Here is a 15494-nt window from a genome sequence, read left to right on the forward strand (position 1 = left end):
ACAAAAACAACATCACAGAGTTACACATGGGATAAACAAACGTACAGTCAATAACACAATTTTTAAAAATCTATATACAGTGAGGTTCAGATCTGGGCAGAGGAGATGTAGTTGTTTATGTGCGTCTGTAAATTGTTGTTCGTACGTGTATGTTTGTATTTGGTGTGGAGAAAAATAAGACAAATAAATGAAAATAAAGAAATCGGCCCGAGTCGAATGACAAAAGCGGGCCGAGCATGGGGAGACAATGATAGACAATGAGTAGGTTCTTGTTATCTGTGAAAGCTATCGAAGGGATTTAAAGAGACTTGGATTTAAAGAGACTTAGAGAGAGAGAGAGAGAGAGAGAGAGAGAGAGAGAGAGAGAGAGAGAGAGAGAGAGAGAGAGAGAGAGAGAGAGAGAGAAAGAGAGTGCAGTCCACAGATGGTAGTGTCATAAGGTTTAGCTAGCTCCTGGTCGCTGAGTTGGAGTCCAGAGCCCAGTAAGGCAGCTAACACTTATGCTTATTTATGATGGGAAGGAAAGGACCAGACTTGACTTCTCCTGGCTTGGTTCTCTCCTCCAGAAACCCAGCGCCATGGCTGACCTCTCAGTCACTTCCTCATGCTGTGACGTCCGTCTGTTGGTCCCCTGGATGTTTATTAATGATCGCTATCCCAGAAACCACGGACGCAGTCATCACAGAACCTCGAAAGTGAACAATGAGAATCTACTGTATACTGCACAATACCGAACACCAACGTTCATTGACAATACAGGACTGTTTAACCAATTTCTTTTGAAATTATAATATATAATAAACTTTGGGGGTGAAAATGGGGGATGGGGAGGAAAGAAGAGATCAAGGACCAGAGGAGGAAGAGGAAAGATGATGGCGTAGAGAGGGAATGAAAACAGAAGAATGGAGTGAATGGAGTGTATTTACAGCTTGTTGTTATGAGAGGATGTTGAGGTTAACCGTAAGCCTAGGAGATGAGGTGATGGAGGCTGACGGTGCAGGTTGAGGTCGTGGTTGACTCCTGATTGTAACTCAGACTGTGTGTGTGTGTGTGTGTGTGTGTGTGTGTGTGTGTGTGTGTGTGTGTGTGTGTGTGCGTCATCTAGACACAATGGATGAGACAGACAGAGCCTCGTCTCACAGGCTCCACCATCCATAACCTCTCTCATATGGTCAACATATTCCAGGCAGTTTCCTGGAAAGCAACAGGATTCTGGATGCAGAGAATACGTTGTGAGCAACATGCATGGGGCTCATTCAAAAGTTCCATAAGCAAAGGCTGTGCTCAGGTACTTCAGAAGACTATTGGATGTTGGCATGTGGCCTCCTGGTTCGGATATCAAACCGTGTGGCTTGTGGCTTGGTCTTGTGGCTCCCTGTTTAACCATCTGAGACAGTCAGACCGATTTAGCCTACTGTAAGCAAGGGGAATACTGACACCTAGTGAAGGTAAAATAGAACTAGAGGGATATTTTACAGTTCTCCATGACCTTGTACAGTATATCAATAACTTGGGTGTTACACTGGTTTTAACACAGAACGTCGACAGCAGAGAAATAGGTTGACTGAAATTAAAGCTCCTAAACCCGATGTTTATTTATCTTGCCCTGTCACCCAACACTACCTCATCTCTCAGATCCGACGGCCCATGAGTGATCCAATGATAGTATTTATACTTAGGATTTATAAATAGGATGACACAACTGTATGAGTGATACAGCATAGCAACAGAGTGTGCACTGATCAGATCACCCAAGCAGAGGTAAAAACAGACGGACACATGTAATGTTATTGTAAGCAAGTATTGACTCCTCAACTGTTGGGTGTGGTCACTAAGGGAACATAATACCACTACAGGTGAGGTGACAGTTGCCTCTGACATCATCCCCAAGTGAGATAACACAGGTAACTAATAGTAACACACCTTTGGGAAAGGGTGATGCTACAGTATTCTCAGCTGGATGACGACACCTATCTACCCGGGTTTGGATAAACAGGTAGGTTGTTAGGCATGATTCTATTCTGTCAGGATCTGCCCTTAGCTTGGCTCCCCAACGACAACACCATGGAAGGATAGCAACACGTTGTCATCTGACTATAGAAACTTGGCAGATGTGTGATTGCCTTTAGGGGCAGTTTCCTGAACTAATCCGTCAAGGAACGTAATCAGCAGATGTCATCTACTGTATGTATGTGCTCTACCACTGTCTTTAGATCATAGAAACTAGTCAACCAACGGACAGCAATGACGATTCTCTAATACTTTGTCTTGCTCTAAATGAATGAGTTAATGAGTGAACGAACGACTCGTAAATCGTCAAATGAAATGAAAATGGCGTTTGCCACATGCGCCGAATAAAACGGGTGTAGACTTTACCGGAAAATGCTTGCTTACAAACTGTTCAACGGTGCAGAGTTAAAAAAATAATAATAAAATGAAAAATATAGTAACACAAGGGGAWTCAAATGCACAAGAATGGAGCTTACAGGGAGAACCAGTACCAAATCAATGTGCAGGGGCACGAGGTATGAGGTAGATACACTACATGAACAAAAGTATGTGGACACCTGCTTGTCGAAAATCATGGGCATTAATATGGTGTTGCCACTGTCCCTTTGCTGCTGTAACAGCCTCCACTCTTCTGGGAAGGTTTACCACTAGTTTGTGGAACGTTGCTGTGGAGACTTCCTTCCATTCAGCCACAAGAGCATTACTGAGGTCGGGCACTGACATTGGGCGATTAGGCCTGGCTCTCAAACGGCATTAGAATTCATCCCAAAGGCGTTCGATGGGGTTGAGGTCAGGGGTCTGTGCAGGCCAGTCAAGTTCTTCCACACTGTTCTCTACAAACCATTTCTGTATGGGCCTCGCTTTGTGCAAGGGGGCATTGTCATGATGAAACAGGAAAGATCCTTCCCCAAACTGTTGCCACAAAGTTGGAAGCACAGAATCGTCTAGAATATCATTGTTGCTGTAAGGTTAAGATCGTCCCTTCACTGGAACTAAGGGGCCTAGCCTGAACGATAAAAAAAGCCACAGACCATTATTCCTCCTCCACCAAACTTTACAGTTGGCAATATGCATCTGGGCAGGTAGCGTTCTCCTGGCATCCGCCAAACCCAGATTAGTCCGTCTGACTGTCAGATCGTGAAGCGTGATTCTTTACTCCAGAGAAGGCYTTTCCACTGCTCCAGAGTCCACTCAGCTGACCCTTGGCATTGTGCATGGTGATCTTAGGCTTGTGTGCGGCTGTTCAGCCATGGAAACCCAATTCATAAAGCTCCCGACAAACAGTTATTGTGCTGACATTGCTTCCAGAGGCAGTTTGGAACTCTGTAGTAAGTGTATCAACCGAAGACAGGCGATTTTTATGCGCTTCAGCCCTCTGCGATCCCGTTCTGTGAGAGTATGTGGCCTACCACTTTGTGGCTGAGCCGTTGTTGCTCCTAGATGTTTCCACTTCACAATAACAGTACTTACAGTTGACTGGGGCGGCTCTAGCAGGGCAGAAATTTGACGAACTAACTTGTTGGAAAGGTGGCATCCTATGACGATGCCACATTGAAAGTCACTGAGTTCTTCAGTACGGGCCATTCTACTGCCAATGTTTGTCTATGGAGATTGCTTGGCTGTGTGCTCGATTTTATACACCTGTCAGCAACGGGTGTGACTGAAATAGCCGAATGCACTAATTTGAAAGGGTGTCCACCTACTTTTGGCCATGTGGTGTAAGTACATGGAGGCAGGGTAAAGTGACTAGGCATCAGGATAGATAATAATAAGAGTAACATAAAGAACAGAGTAGCAGCAGCATATAAGTATAAAAGTATGTGTGTGTGGGGAGGGYGGGGGGGGGGGGGTGTCAGTGTAGCGTGTGTGAGTGAGTGTCCATATACTGTGTATATATAGGAGTGTGAGTGTGCATAGGGTCAGTGGAAGATAGAGCCAGTGCAGATAGTCCGGGTAACCATTTAATGAACTATTTAGCAGTCTTATGGCTATTTAGCAGTCTTATGGCTTGGGGGTAGAAGCTGTCTCGGAGCCAGTTGGTCCGAGAGCCGATGTTTCGTAAATATATGGTTCTTACAGCCGTCTAACCTGCTGGTTTGTTGATTTTGACTAATATATCTCCATGGTCATCTAGTTTAGTGGTGATATACTGTAGGTCGAATAAGAAAGCCTTAGCATACTGAATCCTGAGCAGTGATTGGCCCATTGCCAGGAAGGAGAGAACAGCGATTGACCCGTAGCCAGGAAGGAGTCAGTATGGGATTTCCTGTTGGCTCCTTTGTAGTGTCAGACAGATACAGGGCCCAGTGTGCCTCAGGTGTCAGTCCTGTAGTGTCTACAATACCCCACCTGCTATAAGCCTAAGGCCAGACAGTAGCCTGCACTATAGGCCAGGCAGTACTCTCAGTACCCTCCACTGATTAAAAGAGACTAGAGAAGAGATGGCACTGACATTGACTGAGAATATCCTTTTGTAGGTCTATTGAGGCTGTTTTTTTTTAAATCAGGGATCCATTGATGTGGGCTTTCGAAGTAATAAGGGTCCTTTGTTTCTGAAATTAGTTTTTTTCCCATGTGGTTTTTATGATAAAAAAATAGGCTAAAGGCAACAGATACTTTACATCCTGTGGATTGACTATCAGAGGATGTCTCGCTCTGATATGTGAATGAGTGTCAGATGCCTGTGTTGTTGTGGCCTTAATTAAAGATGGATGCTGCAACGTTAGGGACTTTTTGGTCAGTTTTCCAAAAATGATTAACTGGTCTGTCTCCATCCCTTCTCTCATTCTATGTTCGAGGATGCTCTTTGATCTCTCCTCCGGTTGTTTGTCTCTTTACGATGTCAGTCACAACCATCCCTCTCTCTCTCTCTCTCTCTCTCCCTCTGATGACGTCCCTCTTTTGGAGAAGGGAACATGTTTGAAGCCACTGCTACTCCTTGATAAGGAGTTGAAATTCCACTGCAACAAGAAAAGGTCCTAAAACACAAAAAGTTACATTTTCTCTCTGCCATCAACACTCTCTCGCACCTGAGCTAAGCCCACATCACAACACAAATCACCACTCTCCTCAAGACTTCAACGTCCATTTTGAAGTCAAAGACCACGGCCAGGTGAGAAAMGAATCAATTCATTATTCATCTTTTTTAAACCATTTAGTTTACACCCATGTCACTTTGTGCCCCAAAGACAAACTACAAAGCCATAATCAAATTAACTATAAAGAGAGTTTGATGTCACAGGTTCATCTGTTGTGTTCTGCTGCCAGCCAGCCTCTCTTAAACCTCAAAGGCTGCCTGGCCTGTCGTAGGTGTGGACCATGTCCCACTGCCTCCGCTCCCTCTGCCCACTTCCTCCTRGCTCCGATAGCCATCGACACACAGAGCCTGCAGGCCTAGTTAGTGCTCCTTCCTGTATTTAATTAAGGGTGCTGACAGGTCAGGAGCGTGAATGTCCTCCTGCGCCTCCTCCTGCTGTCCTCCTCCTCCTCAGCTGCCCAGGACGCGGATGGCTGCGTGTCAAAGTCCATTTTGTTCACCCCACCATATTGGATCCGCCATGAAGCATCCCGAGCCAATGCCTGTCCCTACTGACCTGAGAAATTGTCTATGGAATAAAGTCACTGAAGACCGAGTCCTGCCATGACTGTTGCTTGTGCCTACCTGTGTCTCTCTGTCTGTCTCTGCCTGCCATGGAAAGAACTGGAGCAGAGATAAGGTCAAGTTGTGCTTTTAATACTGTACTGTTATTTTGAATGAGATGCTATCTCTTATCGACGACTCCCACCTAACCGTCTGAACGCAACTGCACTTGTCGATGTACCACTCAGACAATAACGAACACCCAGCACCTGAGGCTATACTCCAGTCTGTCAGGCCATCTCTAACCCACAGGCCTCTACCCCCCGACATCAACCATGACCCAATTACAGTGGGTACAAAACATGTATCATATTAACAAACATGCACAGGTTTGAGGTGCCCAGGCTCCATTGCTATTGAGTCTGTTCAATGTTTGCTTCTTCTGCAAACCAGCAGACAGTGGCCACTAGCCTTTGCAGCTCTGTGTCACCAGAGCGAGATAGAGGGCACTGCGTTATCAAACTGTACACACAGAGCACGGGCAGAGGGTTTCTCTCTAGGAGAGGGTGGAGTTAGTTAACCTGATTATAAATGTTCCCATGAAAACAGAAATGCCACTTGAAACTATAATGATTCACTAAGCCTGAAATGTCAGTTTCTGTGGAAAGAGGTGGGGCTTTTTACATAGGCCCCCCCTGCAGGGGGTTACAAAAACGGTTAGTCGGGCGGCAGGTCATTTAGTGGTTAGAGTGTCGGGCCAGTAACCGAAAAGTTGTTGGATCGAATCCCCGAGCTGACAAGTTAAAAAAATCTGTCGTTCAGCCCCTGAGCAAGGCAGTTAACCCACGAAGACGTGGATGTCGATTATGGCAGCCCCTCACACCTCTCTGATTCAGAGGGGTTGGGTTAAATGCGGAAGACACATTTCAGTTGAAGGCATTCAGTTGTACAACCGACATGGTATCCCCCTTTCCCTTTTAACCCCTCCAAAATGACTTCCCTTTCCTGTTTAACACCCCTGTGTCATACACTGTAATTCACTACTACTGTACATGACCCACTGGCATGCATTACCAATCAATGTCAACAGTTTTACATACAGAACAGCCATGGTAGAAAACCGACCAATGATCTTAATAAGTCATCCAATTATAAAGCCCAGAGAACTTTTCCCAGGACCTGGATACACATTCAGACATTTCCAATATTACAATGGTATTACACACAGGACAGCCATCCTCAAATCCCGAAATATCTGAATAAATCCTAGAAAATAAATGTACGGTAATAATAATAATAATAATAATAATAATAATAATAAAATATATGGCATTTAGAGGACAACCTTTTAACCCAAGCGAATTACAGTCATGCATGCATATATTTGACATAATAAAGCACACAGGACTTTTACCAGAGATTCATATTGGACACCTGTTTAATCCCCTACCCAGTGTGGGGTCATCAGGTCTACCCACATACAGCCGTTTGAGTCCTGGGAAACCCCCTCTAGTAGAACAAGTTGGCTTTGTGAGATATACTGTAGCTTGACAGGTGAGCAAGCCTGCCTTTTCAGTTAGGGCTTAAAAAAAAAAATGATGTTGGAGTATTCGTCATCAAAAGTTGCTGCCCTCCTCTTTCTCTTACCGGTCTCGTCTTCTTTCTCATCATCAACACCATCACCAAAACAAATTCCAAAACACATCCCCCTGCATCAGTACGATGGTAAGGTAGGTTCTCTCTGTCTAATCTGGAATAATGATGCAAATTATTTAAAAAAACGTCCAGCCAATAATTTGCATTTACACAAAGCAAAAAGACTGCCTCAGAGGCACTTCAATGACTGGGTTATCACATCTGAACTTCTATAGGACTGGTACAGAGTTAGTTTGTAAGGGGCTGAAGTTTGGTATCATGAACACTGTCCACTTCAACTCCTGGAGACATTAAGAGAACACCCTTTAAGATCCTTGTGTGGATAACTAGGCCTACACGATGGAAGCAGGCGCGTTCATGGAGGGTACGGTATAGTATATTTTCTCATGTTTCATCTCAACATGGAAAGGCCTTCGTGCAAAACATCTTAAAACAAGAATTGTTTACGTTTAGTGGCCGTATAAAAGAGCTTGGCTAAGTCCTTATTATAGATTTCATTGACGTTGAAGCCATGTTAGGTTACAACTGAGGAAAAACAACATGTATGTTTTGTGTCCTGATGGATTAGCCTATGGCATTTGTTCAATGCCTTAACAACTTTGGCTTAAGGTAGGTAGTTTAGCATATTATATTACTGGTATCTGGTCACTTTGAAGTTAAAGCCACTAGGGCTCATCGTTAGCCAACTGAATAAATCAAAATGACATTTTCCATGTCAATATTTAATTTATTTCTCAAATTCTTCTCCGTGACACTTTTTTATGGATGTGTAACATTTCTGAGTAGCAAGAAATAGCCTAACCATTTCTTAGAATGACTGCTGACATCACTGTACGGCCTAGTACATCACTGGGGCCAAGCTTCCRYCCATCCAGGACCGATATACTAGGCGGTGTCAGAGGAAAACCCCGAAAAATTGTCAAAGACTCCCAAGTCATAGACTGTTCTCTCTGCTACCGCATGGCATTCGGTACCGGAGCGCCAAATCTAGGACCAAAAGGTTCCTTAACAGCTTCTACCCCCCAGCTATAAGACTGCTGAACAATTAATCAAAATGGCCACCCGGACTATTTACATTGACACCCACCCCCCAATTTGTTTTTATACTGCTGCTACTCGCTGTTTATTATCTATGCATAGTCACTTCACCCCTACCTACATGTACAAATTACCTCGACTAACCTGTACCCCCGCACATTGACTCGGTACCGGTACCCCTGTATTAAGCCTACGTTATGTATTATTTTATTGCTGTTACTTTTTATTATTATTTTATTTGGTAATAATTTTCTTAACTCTTTCTTGAACTGCCTGTTGGTTAAGGGGTTGTAGTATGCACTTCATTCGGTGAAGTTGTATTCGGCGGCATCTGACAAATAAAGTTTGATTTGATTTTGTTTAGGCTATCTTGCTTCTTCTAGACTGTATTATCTAAAATGATTTTACCTGAATTAAATAATATGGCAGTGTGGGGTCCATCTAACTTCTCCATGATCTCATGGTATAGGAACTAGAACATCACAAGGGATGAAAGATTGGACAAATCAATGCACGTTGTAGCCATTGTTAATATATATCTCAAATAGGGACTTTTCTGTATCATATATCTTTTTCTTTTTACAGCGCCTGAGGAAATATTGCTGCCAAAAAAAATATTATTTAGCTCGCAGCTCTTGCGTAATATTCACGTTGTCTCAGTTGAAACCCTGATGAGAAATGAATTACATTGGAGCCACTAGAGTGAGGCAGATGTTCCTTTTAATGACTCATTTGATTGTACAATGTGGTCGAGAGAGAGAGAGAGAGAGAGAGAGAGAGAGAGAGAGAGAGAGAGAGAGGAGAGAAGAGAGAGAGAAGAGACGAGAGATGAGGAGAGAGAGAGAGAGAGAGAGAGAGAGAGAGAGAGAGAGAGAGAGAGAGAGAGAGAGAATATCCTACCTGTAGGCTACTAACATATTGACCAATACATACAGGTCAACTGTTTAATAACATTATCATAACAATGATCCCTAATTATATTCTCTGGATAAACAGGTTATGACTCTGGCGTGGTTTCTTTGCAGAATACTCCAAAAGAGTGTACCAGGGTGTCAGGGTCAAACACACTGTCAAAGACCTCCTGGCAGAGAAGAGACAGAGACAGACAAGTGTTCCCAGGTTCAACGTGAGTTTACTTTTCGGCTTGTCCTCTTTTGCTCCCATCCATTTTCTCCCTTTTCGGTCTTTCGCTCCCTCGTAGCCTCTCCGATTATTTACACTCTGTATCGTCTTTCTTTCAATTAAACAATCAACGCGACCGCCACCGACCACACAAAGGAAATAGCCATGGAGAGAGTGTGTGAGAGAGTGAACGTGTGTGTTCCCAAGAGGCTTCAGTTGACACTAGGCTACATCCCTGCTGGGCTTTCTGTGGTAAACACTAGCAGGTCACCTATCAGAATCCTGAAATCAGACACACCTGCCAATGCTACTAGCCTTCTCCCCAGCAGATCATTTCAGACAAGCAAGCCATTGTTGGGCCCCAGGCAGTTAAGCTGAGGTTAGGCCATCTCTAAACCCAGGCCTAGATCAAACAGGGAAAGACAACAAGCTCCTTTCATCAGCCACCACCAAATCATAAAATGGCTGCTCGTTTTCAGTTGGGTGACAGGTCAGTCTGATGACTGATCACAAAGAGCTCGATTCTTTTTCATTCACTCTCAATGTGAATGGGGACTGTTTAAATAAACTGATGTATTGTCAATTGACATATATTTGTATTCTCATAGATATGGTTGGTCATTGTTGGCTGGCTGAAAAGCTTGGTTCACACACATCTTGCAGATATATGGTTGGTCATTGTTGGCTGGCTGAAAAGCTTGGTTCACATGTGTGTCTTATGACAGTTTATGTGACACCATTTCAAATGGTTCATGCAGCAGAGCATGAGGGAATTTACCTAGTTCTGCTATTACCCTGTAATCATACCGTTCAAACAGTTTAGAAAAATAACAAAACCTGTGTGAAGGAGAATTTTTGGTGGTGATTTGGATAAAATTCACTAACTGGAAAGACAATTGATTTATTCTAAACGGAATGATAGACTGGGGTCATTTTGCCCGTGCATTGCTACTCAGTGTAATTGGAAAATACAAGTCCATTTAACTCTCAAATATTTTTCACTAGTCAAGTGTTTAGTTAGGTATTGTATAATTAAATAACCAGTCCAACTCTGCAGGTGTGATGTCTTCTCAGCCATCAGGCCCAGTCAGTATTGGCTCTGTATTCTGTCTGTGCTGTAGTATACTAGTTTGTGTATCAAAACACATTTATTTATAAAGCCATTTTTACATCAGCAGATGTCACAAATTGTTTATACAGAAACCAAGCCTAAAACCCCAAAGAGCAAGCAATGTGTACTCACTAGGGAAATGGCACTTGGAGGGGGTAGGGCACATCCCAATGGCGAATTGGCAAATTACATTCAAATTTTTACCCACAACATTTGCCTGCCTGCCCTCCATTCCGCCTCCTTCCCTCCCCCTCGGTCTCACTCAGTCTCTCTCTCTCCCATTCTCTCTCATGCTCATTGCTTACTTCCTCTCACTCTGTCTCACCGGAATTGTGTGCTTGATCCAAGTTCAGTGCATTGTTTTGCATAATGCACACACACACCCACACACCCACACACACACACACACACACACACCCACACACACACCCACACACACACACACAAAGCGGTGCCAGTGTGGTAGGTAGTACTCATCAGTCTCTGTCTCACCAGCAGGCTGGGACAAGTAATTCCCAGGCAGCCTTTGTGCAGATGCCAGGTGAGTCTATTGTTGGAGCCTATTGTAATACTCACTATGGCTGAAGCTTTTACAACAGCATACAGTATGTGGGGGTTCATATGTAAATATACCTACTCCTGTTTAGCTCAATTGGTAAGAACTTGGCGCTAGCAACGCCAGGGTCATGGGTTCAAGTCTGGCTGGGATCACATATACTAAAATGTATGGACACACAGTAATTTAAGTCTATTTGGATAAAAGTATCTTCTAAATTGTATATATTATGGGGGGGGGGGGGATTCCACTGTTACACTGGAAGCTTCACCTCTACTCTTTCTACAGGATCCCATATGCTTCCTGGTTACTATAGCATGAGGAGGCCCCCCTACCTGACTGACTCAGACTTCAGCCCGTCCACTAAACAGTACTCCTCAGATCCCTACAGCTCAGCCCTGGGGGGAAAGGCCCTCTCCTTCGACCACCCCTCCACTTACCCTGCCTATATTGACAGCTACTATACACCCGAGTCATTTGGGGACTACCGTGGTGCCACAGCCTTCTCTACCAGCGGAGGATCCCTCTTCCCCACCTCGTCTCTACCTCATCTGCTACCACCTCTCCCTGGGGAATCATCAAATCTCCTCCTGGTACAAACACATTTCACCTTAACTGCTATAGAGACAGTTTCAAAAATAATACAAAGAAAGAGAGACAGAGAGTGAGAGAGTCTTCCTTTAGTGTGTCACAGTGCATTTGAGCTGCTGTCTTATAAAACGTAAAGGTCTCCCCTTACGGTCAAGTCAAGTGTAAGACCTTTAAGTTGTAAAAGACCCCAGTCTGTCCTCAAATGCTTCTCCATTACTTTCATATTTGTTTCATCATCACAACCTCTGAGTATTATGTGAATACAGTAGATCTGTGTTGCGCTCTTAACCTTCCCCTCACTGTTCTCATTTGTCTTCCCTCAAAAGAGAGACTCTTGGGAGCAGTCTGACGGACACTCAGTGAGCCAGGATGAGGTCCTGTGTTCCGAGGGCCCAGTGCCCACCACAGCCTCCTCTGGCCTGGCTTCGCCTGACCCCGACAGCACCTCCCTCTATCGGCTGATACCTGGCCGTAGTGGAGGATCCACCCTGTCCGGCTCCCAGCCCTACTCTCTACACCCCCTGGAAGAGGTGCACTACCCTGGTGCCTCGTACAGCCCCTCATCCAGCTACCCCTCCAGTTACACATATTTGACCTCCCCAGGGGAGACTCCAGGGGTCAAGGTATCACCTGTGCCCTCGGAGGACCCTGGCAGTGTAGCCGCCACCCTCAGTGATGCCTCGTGGGCCAAGGATGACGGTACTGGCTCTTGGTTGCCATATGAACCCAGGAAGGCCTATTGATTACGCATGGACACTGACTGAGACACGGACTGACATATTGTTGTGGACATTAATGGATAGATACAGTACAGTTCACTACAGAATCACTACCACAGAGAATGTGGCTGAATGTGGATGTGGGTTTGTTATACAATATAATTATATACTTTGTATTCCGTTTGACCTGTATATAAACATTTAATTGTGCAAATGTTAAAATACAGATATAAATCTTTGACTGGGACATATGTGTCTGTGTTTTTTAACTCTCTCTCTCTGTGTGTGTGTGTGTGTGTGGGGTGTGTGTGTGGTGTGTGTGGGTGTGTGTGTGTGTGGTGTGTGAAGTTGTGTGTGTGTGTGTGTGTGTGTGTGTGTGTGTGTGTGTATAACCATTTAAAAACATTATTCAAGAAACTAGTATGAAAATGCATCATTAGGCCTACCTCTTTTGGGAGCATTGTAACTACATAGATGAGACAATAGAGGTCGCCTTAGACCAGAAAAAAACGCTTCTCCTTTTGAGATGCATATTTGAATATTCAAATGCATGCCCCACAATCATTGTTAATCGTTATGACGACATGGTCGTACACTGTATATATATATATATGAATCACAAAACGCAGAAGTAAAAACAGAAGAAATACAACTGACCTGTATTTCTGGTTCACGTCTTAGCCACGTTTGGAGGTCCTACCTCGTGTTTCGTTTGTTTCCCTTGAGTGAGTTGATCCAGCACCTTGCCGCTGTCCACTGACGGAATCCTCCACCTGGTCGGCTTTGCACTGCATTCTTCTCAGTTTTGTGTCTCCAAGCAAAATGTCAGGTGGTGAGTTATTTTATATTTTGATAACTGTGTATTGGTTGGCTGAAAAAGCATCAGCAAGTGAAATAAAATAAGTTGAGGACGTTGTTATTCTCATGCTCAAACTCATTTAAAATGGACCATTGGCAGGAAATTACTGAAGTGTAGCCTAATGTTAAGATTCGGTCGACAATAAGGCTGGCGGCATATTCACCAATTAAGGATTTAAGTGCGCAAAAAAGAAACTACGCACATTGCGTAAAATGGATAGGCTATCAAACTTCAGCACCTGCGTAAATGCATGTGTGAGAAAAGCCATTTTCTTATGTATAAATCTACTCATTTCCTTGACACAGAAAAGCCAAAGGTCTACGAAGGTGTTCGGGTGAAGATCACGGTAAAGGAATTGCTGGAAAAGCGCAGAGCTCGTCAAATGAAATTGTCATCGGTAAACTGAGATCCTTCGTTCCAAAACCAGAGAAAGAACACACATGCTCGCTCTCATCATCATCTCCACTTTAAATAACTTTGCAAAAAAGTAATGTGCAGTAAAATACGATAAGATCAACTTCACAATGCACCTCACTATGTGGTATATTAAACATACGATTGTGTAAAATAACACATTTCTGATATCTTACAGGAATATGCAAACTCTTGGTATCAAGATGCTGTTGCCACACCTTTCTTAAGTCTGGTGCCAGAGCCAAGTGCACAACCCTGGCCCTGTGAAGACAACCCCAGTGACTATGGGACAGAGTGTCTCTCATTATACAGTGATAACTTCAGCTCAGCTCAACAGACTGAACCTGCAGCATACAGTGAACCCTGCAACTACACTCATCAACAGCCCTGGTCCCTTGGACATATATTGCACAAGGACTATTGGGAAGGACAGGTACGCATAATGGCAATTCACACAGTGATATCCTTTAGCTTCCTCCCCTGTTTTTTCCCCTTCTTAAATCCTTATGTGGTGGATCTATCGCTAATTCCCTCTGTTCTAGCTGTAGGCTAATTGATTATCTTCCTAAATGTCGAGGACTGTTAAATAGCCTCTTTGAATGTCCCCAAGTCTTGAATATCCCTTTCAGAATGTGGCGCCTTGAAAGCGCCTTGGCTACGGCATATTTGGTTGTCTGAAAGGACACACTACGAATGTTTAAATGCCACAGCGAAGACTTCTCTGGAAATACTGTAGTTTCGAAGCGCCACTGAACAGGCATGTAACGTGTCTGTAAAGGAATGATGCTTCTGAAGGGGGTCTAACGTCCATCAAGGCAACCAGCACTGTCAATCAAATTATCTTGAGCTGTCTGCACGTTGCCTGCGTGCAGACCACTCGATCCTAAGAAAATTACTTTGAAGTTCGTTAAATACAATGACTTTCCAATACATTTAGTAGAAAGAAAACACATATCTACCCTACCATAAAAAAAAACAGAAAGGCAACACAACAGCACATCAATATGTAAGGTTTATTGTTGTCAGGGAAACAATACTGAACATTCTATGAGGAGCAGAATTCTACAGTCTGAAAAGGTACAGAGGCTTCTAATGCGGCAATTTTTGTAATTGTCTAAAAGGTTATCCATTTTTGCGATTGACCCATTACTGTAGCGGTGTCTTATGTATGAAAAGGGTACAATTGGATGCATATTCTCTTGAACATCATCTTTTCATGTTTTGTTTGCAGGCCTCCTGGTCATCGTTAGAGACTTGGACTCCGGCCTGCACTCCTTTGGACACCCATCATCTCCCCTCCTCACTACAAGAATACTCAGACCCTGTGGATCCCACTTACATATCACTTAATACAAATGTCACTCAATATGATACCTCTGTGTACTCAAACCATACTGAATCGACCTCTACAATACAGTGGATGCCCTGACCTAAGTAGCACAGGTTATTATGGGTCAACTTTGGACAACTGTTATTATAAATGGCAAATGTCAAGCATGAGTCATGTTTAAATACAGAGTTTGTGGAGGGTGGCAGGGAGATGGTACCAACCTGAGGTTTAGGGCTGGCAGGGTCTACCAGCTGTGTGTGTGAGTGTGTGAGAGAGAGAAAGTGAGATAAGTTACTTTTTTTTTAATAGATTGCCATAATTATTTTAAGTCAATAAAATGAAACTGAAAAAGGTTGTCGTTGTTGATCATCCAGAGCTGTAGTTTATCCAAGTATGGTTTAGAAACTCTGGTTTATCTATCTTTTTCCCCATCCATCTATTCATTATATTTCTATGGCCCAAATCCACCGACAGCATCGGTTACTGGGACGCAAAATCGGTTGTTAGG

At 43.7% G+C, this 15494-nt stretch overlaps 1 protein-coding gene and 1 long non-coding RNA gene across 3 annotated transcripts; both read left to right on the forward strand.

The window, feature by feature from the left end:
- The first annotated feature begins 7444 nt into the window (after positions 1–7444).
- pou2af2 (POU class 2 homeobox associating factor 2) lies at positions 7445–12497 on the forward strand. Of its 2 annotated transcripts, none has more exons than XM_023968655.2 (5): positions 7445–7610; positions 9310–9410; positions 11013–11058; positions 11362–11666; positions 11991–12497. In XM_023968655.2, exons 1-5 carry the CDS (start codon positions 7586–7588, stop codon positions 12405–12407), a joined length of 894 nt encoding a protein of 297 aa, XP_023824423.1. In that variant the 5' UTR covers positions 7445–7585; the 3' UTR covers positions 12408–12497. The 2 variants fall into 2 exon arrangements, with proteins under 2 accessions (XP_023824423.1, XP_023824424.1); XM_023968656.2 differs by having other exon boundaries at positions 7484–7610; positions 11016–11058.
- Positions 12498–13552: 1055 nt separating this feature from the next.
- Positions 13553–15291, forward strand: LOC111950022 (uncharacterized). Its single transcript, XR_002875445.2, has 3 exons — positions 13553–13639; positions 13835–14089; positions 14888–15291. It is a non-coding gene; the product is annotated as an uncharacterized lncRNA (long non-coding RNA).
- The last annotated feature ends 203 nt before the right edge of the window (positions 15292–15494 follow it).

Source organism: Salvelinus sp. IW2-2015, linkage group LG23 (assembly GCF_002910315.2).
Source record: "Salvelinus sp. IW2-2015 linkage group LG23, ASM291031v2, whole genome shotgun sequence".
Classification (NCBI taxonomy): domain Eukaryota; kingdom Metazoa; phylum Chordata; class Actinopteri; order Salmoniformes; family Salmonidae; genus Salvelinus; species Salvelinus sp. IW2-2015.